This window comes from Trachemys scripta, chromosome 2 (genome assembly GCF_013100865.1).
Source record: "Trachemys scripta elegans isolate TJP31775 chromosome 2, CAS_Tse_1.0, whole genome shotgun sequence".
Taxonomy (NCBI): Eukaryota; Metazoa; Chordata; order Testudines; family Emydidae; genus Trachemys; species Trachemys scripta.
In genome coordinates this window covers 169,616,703-169,636,719 of record NC_048299.1, presented here as the reverse complement: position 1 = coordinate 169,636,719, position 20,017 = coordinate 169,616,703, and the positions used below count along the sequence as shown (strand labels likewise).

The window sequence follows — 20,017 nt, the reverse complement described above, 5'->3', positions numbered from 1 at the left end:
AGCCAGGACCACCAGGTTCCGAAGGATCCTCTGGATATTCAGGAGCTATGGTAAGTAGGCAGAAAGTAAATCCAATGCATTTTCACATATGCTGTGTGAGGCATTGCAGGGGATGGGCAAGAGTTTGATTAGAATCATCTAAGTAGAATAGATTCAGAATAAATACCGATCATTGTTTTCTTTTGACCGCTATCATTCATTAACTACTCGCTTATCATATGACAGAAACTGATTTGCATATTACCATATTTTTTAATGTCATTCTTATACAGTTCTGAAAAGTGAAAGTAATTTAAAATTTCTGGAAAAGCAAAACATGAAGGTACAAAACTATGCCGCTTTTTCTTCTTTCGAGGGTTAAATGAATAACATTGCATTACTCCCTCAGGGTTTCCTTGGTGAAACAGGTGAACTTGGGCCCCCAGGGAAAAAGGTAACATGAAAATATTATTCTGCTTTTATGCTAAACTTTGCTTGTTTTATTGTTAGCTTGTCCTCCCAGCCCCCTCATCCTTGTTTACCTGTCTTGTCCTACATCTAGATTGTAAATTGTCTGGGGAAAAGACTGTCTTTTGTTACTTTTTTGCTTAGGGCCTAGCATATTAGGGCCCTGATCCTTGAATGGGGTTCCTAGGCACAATAACAATCATCGATGATTTCTCATGGGAAAGGATCTGAGCACAGAAGAGAAAATGAGTCCATCTGTTAATTGTCAGAATGAGTGGTGTGTCAACAGCAGGAAAGACTCTTTCTAAACAAAGAAGGTAACTTGTTTCTGGTCCTTCTCTGTCATAGGGTGAACCTGGTTTGCCTGGACCTCAGGGTGAATCTGGAATAGCAGGAGAAATTGTAAGTGATCAGTCTCTCTCTTTCTGTGCTTGTCACTGGAGGCTTCTAAATGCTGTAGAGAATCTGAAGCCAGAAGTAACAGCTGGTTTTGCATTTCAGAGGGATGCTGGTGGGAGTGGTGAGGATGGTGGCTCTGGTGATCCAGGAGAGACGGTATGAGATGGCAATTTATTGCAAGTAGTTCGTATCTGTCAGGCTTTGTCTTTTTGCACTGTCTATATAAAGCTGAAAAATGAGGTCCAACAATGTGAATGCTGTAAATAACCATGTTCCCATGGCACCAGGTGTTCAATCATAACTTTTAGCTGTGTAATGTTAAGCCAACATTCAGTTCAGTCATCAGTGTATTTTCTCTTTTGTCAGAATGACTCTCTTTTCATGTTTAAGTTCCTGTCTTCCCCTGTTTGAATTTCTTTAAAAGCAACAATTAAAATCTAACACTTGTTCTTACTATCCCAGGATTCTTTTGTTTTTCCCATTTTATCATAGAAATGTAGGGCTGGAAGGGACCTGAAGAGGTCATCTAGTCCATCCCCACACATGAAGGCAGGAGTAACTCTACCTAGACCTTCCCTGACAGCTGTTTATCTAACTCTAACCTGTCTTTAAAACCTCCAATTACTCCTTGTCAACCTATTACAGAACTTAACTATCCTTATAGTTAGAAAGCTTTTTCTAATATCTAACCTAAATCTGTTTATCTCTTTGTAACAGCCCTTAACATATGTCAAGACTATCATCAGGTCCCTCTCTTCATTCTTCTTGTCTCAAGAGTAAACAAACCCAGTTTTCTTAACCTTTCTTCATGTGTCATATTTTCAAAACTTTTATTGTTTTTGTTGCTCTCCTCTGGACTCTCTCCAATATGTCCGCATCTTCCTTAAGGTGTGACACACAAAACTGGACACAATTCTCCACTGAGGCCTCCCCAATGCTGAATAGAGTGGAACAATTACCTCCTGTGTCTTATGTACGACATTCTTGTTGATACACCCCCGGAATGATATGAAGCTTTTACATACTTGCATCACATTGTTGACTCATTCACTTTGTGATCCACTACAACCCCCAGAAGTACTTTTCAGCAGTACCTCTGCCTAACTAGTTATTCTCCATTTAGTAGTTGTGCATTGGATTTTTCCTTCCTAAGTGTAGTACTTTGCCCTGGTCTTTATTGAATTTTATCATTTTCCATTACTCTAATCTAGAATCACAGTAAGCAGTATCATGGCACTTGCTTGACTAGTGTGGGGAAAAACAACAGTCCTTAGTTCCTGGGATGCTAGTGTATCTTCGGTATAAGCAACAAGCTTGGGCTAAAATAGGGCTTCGGCTTGAATAGACCCCCCCAAATTCTATTCCCCTCAATTTACTGGGACTGAGATACATCTATAACTGGGACATAACTATGACAGGGCCACAGATGCCTAAAGGAGCTCACTATTCCAGGCCTCCTCCACAGAGCAACAGGAGCACCACACAGGAATGTCCCTGCTTGAACCATTTTGTGTTCACTGTGCTCAGAGAGCCTGAGAGCCTGGGAGCAGTGGCCCTGTACTCTATGGTAAAGAATGACTCATCTCACTAAAGTCAGAAAACCTGATCTGCACCTGCAATAAGCCTTTCCCAGTTAGATTCTTTGATGCAAATAATGCATTCGTGGCCCACTACATTTAAGCCAGAAATAGGGCAGAATAAAAACCTGGCACCAGATAATAATACTCATTGTGGCAGATCTTCAGTTGTCATAGCACCCTTGCCTTGTAACAGAACTCTGATGGCTTACGCCAGCTGAGGATCTGGCCTATTAATACCAAGATGTATATGAGCTCTGGGTGAGTCAAGCTGCCCTGCTGCAATGTCATTCTCAAAAGTAGCATCCTCTGGAAGGCATGTCATAGCTTGAATTGACATCACAATGTTAGCCATTGCTGCATTATTTTCTGGGTACTATATAGAAGCAACCAAGATAAGTGTCTGAACCAATTACTGTGGTACAATAGTGATGTGGTTAGCAAAATACTCACAGATCTAAGTATTATAGACTCATTATGGAAATTAGAGATGGAAAATACTTAAGCCCTGGTCTACACTGGGGGGGGATCAATCTAAGTTACGCAACTTCAGCTACATGAATGACGTACATGGATCTACTTAGCGTGGTGTCTTCACCACAGTGAGTCGACTGCTTCAGCTCCCCTGTCGACTCTGCCTGCACCTCTTGCAGTGGTGGAGTACAGGAGTGGACAGGAGAGCGCTCGGGGATTAATTTATCGTGTCTAGATTAGATGCTCTCTTTTTTACTGAATGTGGCTGTAATCTGTGTGCACAAAATTATGACGTTACACAGACAAATTTCCACACGTTGAACAATGGCCATGTCTAACATGCTTCAGCAACTGTGTACAATTGCAATTATCTTTATCACCGAGGACTATATATGTTGATTCCCCCAAAAAAACTCCAGACAAATTCAGCATGTAATATTACTTCGAATGAAGTGGTGTTTCCAAAACTGACTGCATGAAAATGTATTTTTTAAAACCATACTAGATGCACTCATTGTTCATTGTTATTTTCCTTGCTTATATTAAAATGGCGAGACATTGGCTTTGTTTTGTTGTGGAGTAGGGTTCCCAAGGAAGACCAGGAAAACAAGGACCTCAGGGGCCTGTGGGACCCAAGGTAATTCCACACCACGTTGCTGTAGGAAAACCCAAACAACTCCAACTAGCCAGGAATATATTAGACTTAAAATATCATTTAAAAAAAAGAGGGAAGCAAAGATAACTCCCTACAATGGTTAAAGGCTGGATTAGGAAGGAGCAAAACCCTCATGAAACCCCTGCACTGACTATCTGGACATTGGATCTCAGTGCACTGGGATAAACAGCTAATTTCTGGAGGTGGATGCAGTGTAGTTGCAGCCATATCGGTCCCAGGATATTAGAGAGACAAGGTGGGTGAGGTAATACCTTTTATTGGAGACAAGCTTTTACAGAGCTCTTCTTCAGGTCTGGGAAAGGTACTCCCAATCTCACAGCAAAATGCGAGGTGGAACCGATTGTTTAGCAGAAGTAGTTAGCACATATTGTAAGAGACCATTCAAGGCAGAGGATGCCAGAGAGTGGGTGGACAGTGCCAGGTAATGGGCAGGGTTTTTGCTTCCCCCGTCTTCTCACTTGCCAGACTAGCTGAGCCAGTGTGTGGGGGAAAGGGAATATAATAATTTATGGTTGGTATAATTCCTGGGAGCAAGGAGGAAGCAGAAGAGGAATTGGGACCCAGAGATGTGTCTGAGTTACAATATTTCCCAGGCTGCTCCTGAGTGGTACTGTTTATGCACCACCCTTAGCTCAGAGCTGTGCCTATGGCTACAAATCTTTTCCCAATGTGATATGTGAACATCACTGAAAAGGAAAAGAGCCAGATTGTGCTTTTAAGCCATTGGCCAAGGTGTGTATGGGGGAGGTCTCTGGAGGATACATACTGCAGTGAGGGCCTCTGGAGGAAGTGTAACTGATTTATCCAGAATTCCTCCATGTAGAAGCAGCTCTGCCGCCCAATTGTAGTATCCACTAATCCATGTGGTCAGAGTGACCCAGCTACACAGAGCTGCAGACTTTATATGACTGTGTATTCCCTTCTACTGTATATTGTGCAGTCTAATATATTTTAGAAAACACAACATGTTAACATTTCTGCCCCGAGAATCATTAACTAACATCAGGGGGTAGCCGTGTTAGTCTGTATCTACAAAAACAACAAAGAGTCTGGTGGCACCTTAAAGACTAACAGATTTATTTGGGCATAAGCTTTCGTGAGTAAAAACCTCACTTCTTCGGATGCAACCAGACTCTTTGTTGTTTTTATTAACTAACATGTGGCTTCAACTGTATTTGGACCCAAAATGGAGGTTTTCATGGGTCCTTGGCTATTTCATTTCCACACTATGCTGGTTACCAGTTTGAGAGATGATCATGACTTGGAACTCAGAGAGAGGAATTCTTTGAAGAATGGAATTGGAGGATTTAGGGATAGAAGTTTAGTTTAGTAAAGAACAATAAAATGAACAGGAATAACAGCTGTCAAATCTCTATTCCAGGGCTTTGCTGGTGCCAAAGGAAACAAAGGAGATATTGGAGAACAAGGATATAGGGTAAATCTACCAAACCATGTCTTGTGTCTCTATCAGAGCGGAGGGTAAGGGCCTGATCACACAATTTCTCAGTGCACATAAGTCCATTAAGGTCACTGGGAGTTTTATGCACAGAGGTCTTGCAGAACTGAATCCTAATGTAGTAGTGTAGACTTAGCTCATACAGAGCCTGATTGTTTGGAACCCATATTTGCATTGGTGAACCCTCACACAAGTAGTCCCATTTAAATCAGCAAGACTGCTGGCAATGAGAATGTGCTCATTAAGGGATAGCCCACAATGGGTACTACATCTGCCAAGTAGTACTGCTGCAACCAGACTTCAAATACAGGGACAGAGTCTCCTACTTTTACTCACTTAGTGTAATACCTTACTCCAGAAGTAGTCCTGTTGATTTCAATGGAACTACTCAAGAAGTAAGGTACCACTAAAGATAAGAGTGACTGAATTTGGCCCAGAGCAGTGTTACCATTACTAGAAATGGTAGGCTGAGCCCATAGAACTGGCCTATGTATTACTTCCCAAGTGTTGTCTACTATTTAAAGTTGTTACTCCCTCAAAAATGAAAAGGGAATTCAGATCAAAAATGTCTTGAAGCAACCAAACAATCTCTCCTAAATAGCAGAGGGCAGGTTTCTGACTTAGATCTGCATGATAGATAGATGTGTGCTCAACCAACCCCTGTGTGGATTTCATGTCATTATCTACATATAACAGGGTTCACTCACCACTGGGGTGCCCCCTTGTGGCTGGGTCAGGGGGTCAGCTCTCATCCAGTCTAGTGCTCCCTTCCGTCGCTTGCTCCATGGCCCCTCTCACTCTCTAGGACTCACAGTGCTTTCCTTGTGACTCAGCCCACCAGCCAGGTCATTATATAATTTTACCCCTTCTCGGGTATCCAAGTCCCTCAGAACCTACTGTCCATATACTGTCCCTGGCAGTCCTCTTTGCCGACTCCCAGTCTGTACCACTTCCCCAGTGGCTGATAGGGGAACTTGGCCCCACCCACTACTCTGGCTTCCAGCCCAGGAACCCTACCATCAGCAGACAAGGTCTTCACACCCTTGCAGCATTTGCCCTGGGCTTCTTCCTACTTGGCCTTCTACAGGCTTTCTTCCCCTCAACTACTCTGGGTAAACCTTTCCCACAGAGATAGGATCCCAGGGTTGTTATTGCCACCTGGCTTTATTCCTATCCACTTCTCTGTGCTTAGCGAGTGACTGTAGACTCTCCCTACAGCTTTATTCAGCTTGCAACTTCCAGTCTTTTTATACTAACCAGCCTGCTTCTGCCCAGCTGGGCTTCATGTTGAGTTAAGCGTGGGTCTCCTTCCAGGTGCAGCCAGATACCCTAATTGGCCCTTCAGGCCCACACTAATCCTTTCAGAGCTGTGTGGGGTGCATACCCTATCACACTGCTGTAGGTTTTTAATTCTTTACTTAAAATGACTACAAAGAGCTGCCATTCGGAAAGGACTCTTCTTATAAAAGAATCAAAATGTAATGGAATTGTTGTTATTATTAAAGGAAATTACACCTGACTGTATGTTTTGCAAGAAGCCGACTACAGGGTCTATATCTGATCTGAAGCATGACTGATGGGAGGTGAAGGCTCTAATGCCTGTCAATCAAAGAATCATGATCTTACTGATGTCTTTCACTTTACATAACATAAAAGTTTGGATAACTCTATTATATGACCATTCCTTTATTTTTCCTTCCACTCAGGGTTATCCAGGAGCCCCCGGAGAGACCGGAGAAGATGGGCCAAAGGTATAAAGAAAGTCTATTTTGCCTGGATTAAGTGCTTTATACTGTACTGCAGAAGTCAATGGGAGTTTTGCCATTGCTGTCAGTGAGCACAGGACCAGATACTAACTGAACACCTATGCTGTCAAGGTTCCTTCCCCACTCTGAACTTTAGGGTACAGAGGTGGGGACCTGCATGAAAACTTCTAAACTTAACTACCAGCTTAGATCTGCTTTTGCTGCCACCACCCAAATGATTTATGAGTTATTTGGGAAACTCTGTCCTCCCCCCAAAAAACCTTTCCCTCCCTGGGTACCTTGAGAGACTCCTCCACCAATTCCCTGGTGAACACCGATCCAAACCCCTGGGATCTTAAAACAAGGAGGAATTAATCATTCCCCCTCCTCCCCTTTTCCCCCCACCAATTCCTGGTGAGTCCAGCTCCAATCCCCTTGGATCTTAAAACAAGGAAAAATCAATCAGGTTCTTAAAAAGAAGGCTTTTAATTAAAGAAAGAAAGGTAAAAATCATCTCTGTAAAATCAGGATGGAAATAACTTTACAGCGTAATCAAATTCAAAGAGCCCAGAGGAACCCCCTCTAGTTTTAGGTTCAAAGTTACAGCAAACAGAGGTAAACACTCTAGCAAAAGGAACATTTACAAGTTGAGAAAACAAAGATAAACCTAACACGCCTTGCCTGGCTGTTACTTACAAGTTTGCAATATGAGAGACTTGTTCAGAAAGATTTGGAGAGCATGGATTGATGTCTGGTCCCTCTTAGTTCCAAGAGCAAACAACCCCAAAAACAAAGAGCACAAACAAAAGCCTTCTCCCCACCAAGATTTGAAAGTATCTTGTCCCCTTATCGGTCCTTTGGGTCAGGTGTCAGCCGGGTTACCCGAGCTTCTTAACCCTTTACAGGTAAAGGATTTTGGTGTCTCTGGCCAGGAGGAATTATAGTATTGTACACAGGAGGGTTGTTACCCTTCCCTTTATAGTTATGAAATATGCATTAAAAAGTTTGAACAGTAAAGAAGGTACAGGATTTTAGGAATGCATCATGCAAATGGTTTATTGTCCCCTGTCGGAGGGATGCACATTTTGGAAGCCACCAGTAGCTCACCTACAAAACATTACTTTATTCCTACTACCAAAATGATTTCATTCTATGTTATTCTTTAGCTATATTATTTCAAACTATGTATGAACTTCCCCATCTACACTGTCATTGTTTGTTGAAATGTTAGCAAACCTTTCCTTTTCTGGATGAGCTGGAAGAACACAGGGAATGTAACAAGTCCACTCTCCTTGGAATGGGCATGGAAACTCAGTTACTCTCTCGACCTTGGAGATGGTCACACCGAAATCAGGACATTATATGGATACCTGAACGTCTAATGCCCATGCTGTGCCTGTTCTGCGGTTTGATAAAAGCCTACAGGGCTGTCAAGCAAGACTCTTTCATGAGCACTAAATTCATTCAAACATACAAACAAAACCAGAAAACTAGATCTTCTGTAATAGTGTTCGGAAGAGTAATGGGGCTTAACCCCCATCACCTACAAGAGCCCCAATTAGTCATGCTCCTCACCTGGGGGTGATTAACTAATTCCCTCCTGGCTAGAGGATTTATAATCTGACAGAGGCAGTTCACTTAGAGAGAGGGACTGCAGAAAATGCAAGTCTCTCTGGTAGGGAGAAGCTCTGGGATAGGGTTTAACAGACAGGACAGAGGACGCTGAAGGAACGAGTTAGACTCCTGCAGGGGAAGCCCTGAGGTAGAGACAACAAGGGAACTACAGTGAAGCCTGAGCGTGGTGGAAAGATTATTAGTTTGAAGGTTTGTTTGGACTTTTATTTGGACTTGTTCATGCTACTTCAGAAGAATTCTATGTGACTTGGCTAGTGGGCCAAGCCACAGAACACTCAAAGGAAGAATCGGGAGAAGATGCAGGCAGTAAAAGGCCATTGAAGGTCCAAGAGAGAGCCCAATCTGTGTGGGGGGGGAGGGGGAGTGGAGGGAGAGAAAAGGATGCTGTGCAATGCTGCAACTGGAGATGAGGGAACCCACCTCATGAGGTGAGGAAGTGCTTATAGGAAGTTATGAGGTGGTGTTGCTATTTTGATTATATTAATATTATAATTTTCAGGGCAATGAAGGATCTCCAGGAATACCAGGCAGTGATGGCATTCCAGGAAGGGATGTAAGATCTAGTTCATAATGCTCAATGAATCCCTTTTCAGGCAATAAAGCCATATCCTAAGAGAGATTCCATTGTCTCCTAGGGTCCTCTAGGAATACCAGGATTAGAAGGCGAGATTGGACTCATGGGACCAAAGGTAAAAAACAACTTGATAATTAAATGACAACAAGAAAGCCATGAGTCCATCATTTACAAATGGTCTCGAAATTATGAAGTGAAGATGACAGCAAAACAAAAAGAGGCTCAATCCTCCATCACTACAAGTTCCCACGCTGTCCGAACTCACAGACGAAAGCTTGTTGAAGCAAAATGACGCTGCAGGCTCAGTAGGGTGTGGTTACATGTAATGACATTAACGTTATTGACCAACCTAGCAGTGTTCCAAGTTCTAGCTTTCCTATTGGTTTTGTTCTCTGTTTTATATATATATAAAAAAAGCATTACCTTTGAGAAAAATAAGGGTTACTAATTTTCTTCAGCACTAGAAAAAAGCTCCCATGTGTTGCAACATGGGTAAATTAAAAGCCCTCTTTTGGAAAGGATCGTCTTAACTGCGGGATAAAGGGTACTAAACTAGATCAAAATCTGTCATAAATTCCCCTTTGAAAAAGGTAATTGAAAGAGGCTTTCAACTGTCTTTGCAGGGAGATAAAGGCGAGCGAGGTCCAAGAGGCCCACCTGGAAGGCCAGGTTCCATGGTAAGGTATATGCTAAAGTATGATTGTGCATCCCCAAGAGCTGTCCTATTCCTAAAACTACATATGAAAAAAATCCTGCTCTAAGCAGATGTGCTCCTTTTGGGCTCAGTCAGGCCTAGGAGGTGCATCACTACAAAGCATAAGAGAACTTGTGGAAAGCTGGTCAGGATTTTTCTCTTTTCCATACAGGGCACCAAAGGTGAAATGGGGGATCCTGGCCTACCAGGTAACCCTGGCCCTAAAGGAATAAATGGCCAAAAGGTAAAGTCGCATGTTAAAGGTGAATAAGTAAAATGGTTACTTCAGTCTTCTCTGTGAGTCATGTCAGTCCCTCTCCTGTCTTTCCCACAGGGGGCTCAAGGTGAGACTGGAGATGACGGCCCAAAGGTATGGCTTGTTATTTGCTTTTGAAATACATACTTGGGAAAAGAGATTATACATCTCCTATTGAGCTGCACTGTAATGTCTTTATAATGGGACTGGTGTGCATCTCTGGTTTATGAATGGGATTTACAAAAAATAAATTTTATGGAGATATCCTATCTCCTAGAACTGGAAGGGACTCTGAAAGGTCATCAAGTCCAGCCCCCTGCCTTCACTAGCAGGACCAAGTACTGATTTTGCCCTAGATCCCTAACTAGCCCCTGCAAGGATTGAACTCGCAACGCTGGCTTTAGCAGGCCAATGCTCAAACCACTGAGCTATCCCTCCCACCCACACATACATCTTCCTGAGTGCTCCAAGAATGAGTGATTTCAGCTGCGATTTGGATGGTCATGGAGCTTATGGCTAAGAGGCTCTGGGGAACAACTCAGATGTTCTTATATTCTCCACAAACCTGACTCGCATATTTAAAACCATCATGCTGCTTCTGCTGCCACACAGCAGGTCAGAGTTCACATCCCAGCCTTGGGTCTGTATTCCTTGAGACAGGAAGGAATGGAAGGAAGTACTGTGGCGGCACTAAACTCAATCTTTGGAGAGGAGGGACATTTTGTGTCACACCCGACTATCCTCTGCGGCCAATGAAGGAGCAGTACTGATGGACTCTGACGGGATCTGTGTTGAGCCCTTCTTGGGGGCAAGAAGGGCTGTCATGACACAGGCTCCTAAGGTTGGAGGGGTGATGGTGGAGAACAATGTGTTTTATCCACGGATCTCAAAGAACTTTAACAAATAATTAATACCCCTACACTGCTGTGTGATAGGAATTCCCAGTGTACAGGTGAGGAAAATGAGAAACAGAGAGGTTGTACCTTTCCCTAGCCCACATAGCAGAACAATGGTTGTGGCAGAACAATGAACAGGGCACAGGAGTCCTGATTCCCAGTCCCCTTTTGCCCTCTAACCACTAGATCATATGTCCTACGAGAGTCACGGTTCTTTCCTAGCACTCCTTCCGGGGCAGGCAGTGACGAACACCCTCCCCACCCCCAGTGCACAGACAGGACTTAGCATAAGGGTTCAGTTGGGTTAGTGTTTTAGTCAGAGGGCGCAGGAAATGCAAACAATGAACACAGGAAATCTTTCTCTAATGAGAGACTGTGAAAAGCTATAAACTGTATTCCTCCTTTACAGGGTGATGTGGGAAGAAAAGGAAGCCGTGGGGATGCTGGACCCCAGGTACAGCCCATGCCCTTTGAAATTAAAGATGTCTAAGTACTTGGTGAATGCTGAGCTCCATAACCTAAATTATTAACCTATTTTCAATTACTTTCTGACAGGGGGATGATGGAGACAGAGGAGACAAAGGACAAGTATGTTTGTTTGTCCATTGTGGTTATGTAGAGTCAAAGAAAATATCTGTCTTGCTTCCAATGCTAGGTCCAAACCCTTTCCCCCACTCCATTGGCATGGAGAGTTCTTATCCAGGGAGTCCCTTTGCTACAGTAGAGAGGGGGGCAGGATTAGGAGAGCTCATTGGTGGACCTGCACACCACACAGGCCATGTAGCTCTGCCCCACACCCCAACACATGTGTTTGGAGTGGGCTGTGAGTAACATGAGCCAAGACAGGTGGGCTCCATGACGTTGTGGAGCCACTGGCCGTTGACTTCTGAGCAGCACACCAACCATCCGGGTTCCTGCAGCCCTGAGATTGCAGCAGCAGCAGCCACAGAGCATCGAGGTTGCTGCTCACAAACTGGGCAGGTTGTTCCTTCACAACTGAGCAGCCACAGTGAAGCCCAGTTACTCATGCTGTGTGCTGGGTAGAAGATTTTCCCCTTCAGGAGAGCAATCTAGAGTGTGAACCTTCATTAGAACCAGCTGATTACTACTTCAACCCCCTACTTAAAACTCGCCCCGAACTGACTTGTTCTCTGTATATTTAGAGAGGCTTTCCTGCCTGGCACTGGAATTAGAAAATAGGCTCAGGCACTGGTTGAGTGATACCAAGTTCTGTGAACATTCAAGCAGGTGGAGTCTGTTGGACAGGGAGGGGGAGATGCAAAAAGGCCAGAGAAGTGGGGACTGTTGGAATGTCAAGGGGGTTGGTGTTTCTCGTATTCTGATAAGCTTTGGCTCACCAAGACCAGTGAAAGCTTATCTGAAATGAACCATCTCCCTATGAAAACCCTTCCTTTGAGAGTCAGAAAGGCCATACAGGATGAATAAATGTGTCCACAAAGAATTAATGCATGTGCCACGCAGCAAAACTCCTCTAATGGCAAGCCACCATGGTGCATATAATTGATAAAGAAATTGAATGGCTGAACTGAATGGAATATGCTACTCGACCTTCCCTGATGCTCAGTACTCAAAACCTCACACAGCAGAAAAGACCTGGATTAGGTACTGGCGGTCCAGGATGTCCAAAGCTAACTATTAATGGTCAGAGTTTAAGCAGTCTCTCTCTCCTGCATGCTGGGGGAGGGTGACATTAAGATTTGGGGCTATCCAGCACAGCCTCCCAGAGCTTCTGGGCAAATGATGTTCTACAACAGCCCAACAGGAACCTAAAATCATTCTCCCTTATAATGCTCACCCTGCAAAGTATAGGGTTAGGTAGAATGAAAAGGATCTGCACAAACACCAAGGAGAAGTAAGAATTGTGCTGCATGAGCTCAGGTATGATGGTGGTGGGTACGTTTAGACTGACAGAGCTGGACAGAGGGAGGAAGGTAGCTGAAGGAACATGGGTGCCTCTTTGTTCATGCTTATTGCTATTTTTCTCCCTTCAAACTTTTCCTTTCACTTCCTCCCATAGCAAGGAGAACGTGGCTTTCCTGGCCCTGCTGGTCCAAAGGGACAAAGAGGTGTCCCTGGATTACCTGGTCCAAGAGGCTTCCCTGGCCCCACTGGAGAGGATGGAGCAACTGGGCCCCCTGGATCTCCAGGGTCTCGGGGACCTGAAGTATGTTCCAGCTCCTTCTTTTTCTTTGCATTTTCCTTATTGGTTATTGGAGTGCTGGTTGTTTTGCTTGTGAATATCAGCATATTCTCTCTCTTCTGCTGCTTATAGACCTTTAGGGATAGCTGTTGAATACGCACTCCCCTTATTTCTCAGTCATTGCACAAAATGTATTGTATAAACATTACAGAAACTAATCCTGGGGGGCGGTAATGGGATAAAGAGCCTTTGATCTTTAGGTCACTAGTTCAAATCCAGCTCAGACTGGTGAAAGTTTTTTCTATGTGAAGGCTATATGAGTTTGTCTATCAAAGTTCAGTTTTGCTTGGAGACACATCACAAATCATCCTCAGAGTTGGCACAAATTGATGTCTTTGCTGTTGTCTAATCGATGAGAAAGTACAATACTATGTGACTTAGGTGACCTATTGCACACGGAGAACAGTCCAATTGAACAGTTCCTGAACAACCCATAGGTGGTAAATTGTTCATCCAAACTATTCGATGAATGTATACAGCCTAATGAATACCCTTGGGAGATATACAGACAAAATACCAATTCTATTTCTGTTGCGTTTATAAATTCGTACTTTCATCCTAGGGTCCAGGGCTGCCTGAGGAGCAGGTGTATGAACTGTGTCGTAATGTGGTTATAGCTCAGATAGCCCAATATGCACCTGCTATCAGATACAAATGTGCCAGCGCCTGTCCTACTGCTAACATGACACTAATTGGCCCCCCAGGGCCTCGTGGAATGGCAGGACCACCAGGGAAAAAGGTGAGAACTTGCTATGATACTGATAGTGTGCATGTGAATATTGTGACAAGATGGCCAATGTTCGTATGGTGGGTCCCGCGCTTTTCTTGGCGGGGGGGGAGTCTGGGTTTGCTCCTCGCTCTGAGTCCCAGCCCCTCTCAACCCCTGCAGGTTTCTTACTCTCTTCCCCCTTGGTTGGGTTACCCTCAGTCCTTAAACACTGTGGGAGGGAGTCGCCCTGCTGGGCAGGGTCTCCCTTACTTCGGTTGTCTGAGCTTTCAAATCCCACAACGCACCTCCAAGCTCCAGTCCACTCTCCTTCTTCCTCCTCCCTGACTGCCTGAAGCAGCGAGTTTTATTAGATTCCTGGCAGGGCTTTAATTGACCCCAGGTGCTCCAATTAACCTGTAGCAACCCTCCCTAGTCTACAGGAAACCCTGCCTTAATTAGCCCAGGGTGTATATATTTCCCCTCTCCCACTCTCCCACTGCTCCCTGGCTCTCCTGTATCACAATATGTTTGCCGGCATCAGTGGAAGTATGGCCATTCACTTCAGTGGGGCCAGGATTTCAACCAGAGTGTGTATGTACACTCTGTGTCAGGTCCTTCTTTGTTTGTTTGTACCCCGGTGTCATGATTGACTGTGAAATAAAACAGTGTGTGCTCTTCCCTTCAGATCACACACACCAGGTATTTGTCCATGTCAGTCATTACTTGTATGACATCTAACGTGGATGCCTGATAAGCACTGGTACCAGCAGAAATTGCCAGCCAAGAAATCAGTCTGGCACTCACCCCTCACCCATTGTTCCACAGCGATACCCTGTGCTCCCTAAGCTCTCCACAAAATGTACTCATTAAAATTTTTCAAAACAAGTGAGGATCAGAGCAAAAAGCCCTTTAGCTGAGATGCCACTGTCAAGGCAGATTGCAAGAAGACAGTAATAAAAGTGCTTCTGCAGTACCCTGCTGGTTAACCAGAAGCCAAACACAATCCCCTCTGGGCATTCCAGCCCTTGGCTCCCACCCAGACAACTGAAAATCCATTTCACCATATGTGAGGTTCTTTCTAATCCTAAAGGACAAAACACATTGCGCCACCAGGTCAATATGAATCTCAGATCTTACCCAAATATCATGCTGTCAGCCAAGCCTCAGTAAGATAACTAAAGATTTATTAATAAAAGGGAAAAAAGAGAAAGTTATAAATGGTTAAGGAATCACATACATACAAGTGATTGCAAAGACCTTATATCAGGTTTGTGATAGAATAAACTGCTGGTTTGTATAAGTCTCTGTGGAATCACCCAAACAGATTGGAGGTCATCAATCCTTGTTTAAAGATCCCTTGTTAGAAATCCAGTCCAGAGCAATGAAGCAGGGGTGAAAGTAACTTAAAGGACTTACCAGTACGTCGGAGTCCTGAGCAGGGGCCTGGCCTCAACCGGAAGAGGCGGGGCCTTTCAAGATTTAAAGGCCCTGGGGCTCTGGCTGTGGCTGGGAGCCCCAGGGCCTTTAAATCACCCCAGAGCTACAAGTTGCAGAGGCAGCTGGGAGCCCTGGGGCTCAGGAGCGAATTAAAGGGCCCGGGGCTCCGGCCACCATGGAGCTCCGGGCCCTTTAAATCACCGTGGGAGCTCAGCTGCCAGAACTCCGGCCAGGAGTCATAGGGCCCGGGGCTCCCCGCAGTGGCAGGAGCATCAGGCTGTTTAAATCACCGCGGGAGCCAGGGTGCCGGAGCTCTGGCAGTGCTTTAAAAGGCCGGGGGCTCCCCGCAGCGGCTGGAGCCCTGGGTCCTTTAAATCACCACCGCGGAAGCCGGTGAAGTCCGGCATGGCATACTGGCTCTTGCCGGTATGCCGGACCGGACCATACCGGTTTACTTTCATCTCTGAAATGAAGACAAAATGGGGATGTTTCAGGGGTCTTTTATATCCTCTGTCATGTGCATGGGAAAGTTACAGTCCCAAACAAAGCCCACAGTCCCTGTTTGTGGAAAGTTACTGGCCCAAGATGGAGTCCAGGATCACATGAGCATATCACATGTCCTTACCTGGCTTTCTGCATCACAGGGGGTGGTCACAGGTTCCTTGATGTCTGAGGCAGGAGGACCTACTGGGCAGGATGAGTTTTCTCTATGGCCCATTGTGAGAGCTGAATGTCCTTGATGGGCCAACACATAACTGTCTAGACTCGATGTAAATCTATTTGAGAGGTTTCACCCAGGAACAAACACATTTGAGATCCAAATACATAGCCACTGTTCATAACGTCATATACAGAGATGATACATGGATTTAACCAAGATAATCATACTCAACAGATTGTAACTTTTCCATTGACACCTTACATGATGCACTTTGTATAAGATGAATGGAAATTGTGTAACAGTAGTAACAGTGATATAAATGGTCACCTTTCTTATACACAACATCACAGCATGGCACCCTGAAGAGCCTTCAATAAGAAGAAATGGCAACCACTGGAATAAGTTTGCACTCTGCCTTCAGTTCCCAGCAGTGCTTTTCTAGCTGACTGGAGCAGAGCTGATACAGAGCATAAGCATTCTCAGCTCAGGGCTGGACATGGACAATTTGATCCTGAATTTCTATGGTGAGGCCTGGAGACGTCCATTAAGAATGATCATAGGAGAGTGGGGTAGGAAAAATGTAGAATCAATTATTTGGTAGCTCTGGTTAGGTCCAGACTGGACATACAATGAGAGCAGAGTTTCTCATTACATCTCAGTGCTTCTGCTTTCAGGTGAAAGTCTGAAGTCCTGAGATTCCTTGGCCTGCTTGTTTTCATTTTCTTAGAGATAGAAAATGAAAACAGATATCTCAAAATTGCCATTTTTTTTTTCTGATGATGGCAAACACCCTGGTTTGTGCCTTTAAAAATTAAAACCACATATATCATTTTAATAGGGAAAAAGAGGTCTGGATGGATTTAAAGGTGAGCCTGGTCCAAGAGGACCTATTGGATTTCCTGGAGCTAAAGGAGCAGCTGGGGAACCAGGTAGGGACACACGTACGCCTAGATTAATTCATAAGCAATGTTCCTCTGCAACCGAATCCAGTGCACACGCTGGTTTCTTTATGTGCTTTGTGCCATGTAGGAGACAGAGGTCAGAAAGGTGAGAGAGGAGATTCGGGCATGGGACTCCCTGGCCCAGATGGACCTCAAGGCTTTAGAGGTAAAGAGAATTTCAAGGGATGTTTTATCTGAGGTTTTAACTTCCTTGCTCTATATTTTTCAGTTATTCACCATAAAACTGTCTATAGACTCAGCTATGAAACATATACGTCCAACTTATTTAATAAAGTTATTTTTTGTACAATGATTTCCACTGAAATATTTACAGCTCTCCGTGAAAATACTTAACTTTGTTCATGAGCTTCACAGTTTTCCTACATAATCTCTATTTTAAGTATGGGGGAGGCCATGCTGCTAATTTGATCTCTGTGCAAACCTGTAAAGCTTTTAATGGCACCTGATGTGCACACTGACAGTGGTGTGTGTCAGCAGGATGTTTGTAAAAGAAATGTTGAGAGAGAGTGACTGGTTGGGAATTCAAAGAAAGGGTCGCAGAGAGGACCCCCACTATTTTCTCCTGACCTTGCTGGAAGAAATCAGATTTCTTACCCCTGAAATGGTGTGCTAATAATACTGGAATAGCTAATGCTAGATCTGGCTGGAGGATGACATTTCCATTTCACAACAACTTCCCAGGTTTCAGAATTTGTTTTCATTCTTCACTGGAACAAACCCAAAACTTTTTGAATGTTTTTGTGAAACAGAATTGTGAAAACATTCATTTTTGGATTGAAAACATAGGTTTTCAATTTGGGTCTCTCTCTCTCTCTCTCTCTCTCTGGTCAGAAGTGACCAAAGAACCATGGACCTCAGAAACCTTCTCATCAAAATTGATATGGCTCTATAAAACATTCCCGCTTCAGTAAAACAGCATATGTCAACAAAAATATATTTAATTTAAATGTTCCAATCAGCTCTAATTAGCATCTAGTGTCAGGATGACCCTGGCACAATTTTGAGTGTATTAAAATGCACTTGCCCTTATCAAGTGTCTAGATTACACTGAGAAAGACTGAGGTCCTTTGTACAGGTTTAGCAAGGTCCCGTGAAGGGGATTTATTTCATGTGGATTCATTCTGTACAATGGGAAGGGAAGAACACACACAGGGGAATTTAACAGAGATGGTATGTGCCCCTAGACTGATTCACTAGATAGCTCCCTATTGATCTTTTTCACCCTCACAATTTGCTGATGATCTTGAATTTCTTCAAACCATGAGCCTGATTCTGACCTCTCTTAGATCAGTTTTGCATCAGTGTAATTCCAACAGCAATAATGGAGCTATGACTGATTTACACCAGTATGAATACAAAGAAAATCAGGCCCCATTTTGGGGCAAGAGGACTCAGCTCAATTGAGTCTCCCCTTTTCTTTATATAATTTCCTTGTTTCGTTCTTCTTCTAGGATTCCCTGGACATCCTGCTGTTGCCAAAGATGGCCAGCCAGGCACAGCAGGTCCCCCTGGATACAGCGGTCCTCCAGGTCAGCCAGGATTTCCTGGCCCTTCGGGTGTCCCTGGACTATGTGAAGCAACAGACTGCAGGATCTATGCGCCTCACCTACTGTCAGAACAGGGATTAGTGAAGGGACCATCTGTTTAATTATAAAATAATAATGATGCCAGGATAGATGTGGAAAAATATCCGGATGGCACCCATTTCCTGTTGGAATAACGCCACCACCTGATTCTTCATTGGTGACCTAGTAATGTTCTACTTGGCTAATGGGACCCTGATATTAGGCATTAAACCCCAAATGTTGTGATTTCTTTATTACATGCCCAGCTATATTTATGCAAATCTGTGCAACTGGTGTATTGTGGAAGTACCAGTTCACCCTCAAATCATTGGTGCATAAACACTAAACAGTAGATAAGTAAACATTGCAGTAAGTCCAGCTAAGAATAAATTTTGCCCTCAGATCTTCAAGTACTACCCCATTTTAATAGTTCTAGTTAAAGTCCTTGAGTGTTTGATTATCCATTGAGACTCAAGGCTGCTTGACTTTTATTTAAAATGTATTCTGGGTCTCTTATAAGCCAAGTGAATGCAGATAAACAAGAAGAGACAAATTCTGCTCTCAGTTATAATAGTCTAAACTCAGAGCAACTTCAACCAAGTAAATCATTTCTCTGGATCTACCCTAAACAGATGAGCTGAATTTATCTCTCAGATTGAAAAAGTCTGTATGGCAGGATGTGGGTTTTTTTGTTTTTTTTAAATCTCTATGTAGACAGCCACAGTCTGTTCATTCAGCCTATTTTATGCTGAACTGTACACTTGCTATTTTATAGTATTCCTGCACCTCATTTTGTAATTCACAAAGCTGGCTGACTAATCAGACCTTGGCATGTCCATATTATCAAACAGAAGCGGACAAAAATCCATGTTTGAACTTGGCTGTTGTTGTGGAAACAATATTGTGCTCTATGAACCAAAAGCTGTAATCCTTTCTCAATCTATTGCCTTCAATAGGTGTCTTGCCTGTTTGTAGCTCTAGAAGACTAGTTCAGTAAAGAAAGGTTTCATCAGTTATTCCCAATTCCCTTATTAGCAGAAGCCTGCTGTCTATGGCAGTGGTTCTCAACCAGGGATCTGGGGCTGCCTGCGGGACCTTGAGCAGGTTTCAAGGGGTCCACCAAAATAAACCAGAGAGCAGGGCTAGTGTTAGACTTGCTGAGGCCCAAGGCAGAAAGCCTGAGCCCCGCTGCTGGGGCTGAAAGCCGAAGCCTGAGCAAACTATCGTTGTGGGTCCCTGGGCAATCACCCGCCTTGTGACCCTCTAATGCTAGCCCTAGCTTTTAATTTACTGGATATGCAGAAAAACAGGTGTTGTGGCACAGATGGGCCAGGGAAGTTTTATAGCATGTTGGCAGGACCTCAGAAAGCAAAAGGTTGAGAATCCCTGCTCTATGGAATTGGCCCTGCTCATAACTAAAGATACAATTCTGCTTTCACTGAGGGCAATGGCAAAACTCCCATTGGTTTCTGTGGTGCAGAATTGAACCTTAAGGGCCAGATCCAAAGTCCATTAAAGTCTATGGAAAGTCTCCCACTTGATTTCAATGATCTTTGGATCAGGCCCTATATGTATGCAACCCACCACTCTTCACCGTTTTGTGGGTTTGGCTTTTCACTGGGAAAGGCTGTGG

The 20,017-nt window shown here is 44.0% G+C and overlaps 2 protein-coding genes across 2 annotated transcripts; both read left to right on the top strand.

Moving 5' to 3' along the window:
- LOC117871800 (collagen alpha-1(XXIII) chain-like) lies at window positions 1–8,980 on the top strand. Its single transcript, XM_034759558.1, has 8 exons — window positions 1–50; window positions 389–433; window positions 796–849; window positions 949–1,002; window positions 3,481–3,534; window positions 4,955–5,008; window positions 6,736–6,780; window positions 8,909–8,980. The coding sequence occupies exons 1-8, from the start codon at window positions 48–50 to the stop codon at window positions 8,978–8,980; spliced, it is 381 nt and encodes a 126-aa protein (XP_034615449.1). The 5' UTR covers window positions 1–47.
- A 1,776-nt stretch (window positions 8,981–10,756) lies between these two features.
- On the top strand, window positions 10,757–18,928 carry LOC117871799 (collagen alpha-3(IX) chain-like). The gene is made up of 8 exons (XM_034759557.1): window positions 10,757–10,774; window positions 11,239–11,283; window positions 11,385–11,417; window positions 12,868–13,014; window positions 13,613–13,789; window positions 16,696–16,786; window positions 16,887–16,964; window positions 18,271–18,928. Exons 1-8 carry the CDS (start codon window positions 10,757–10,759, stop codon window positions 18,465–18,467), a joined length of 786 nt encoding a protein of 261 aa, XP_034615448.1. The 3' UTR covers window positions 18,468–18,928.
- Window positions 18,929–20,017: the final 1,089 nt, after the last annotated feature.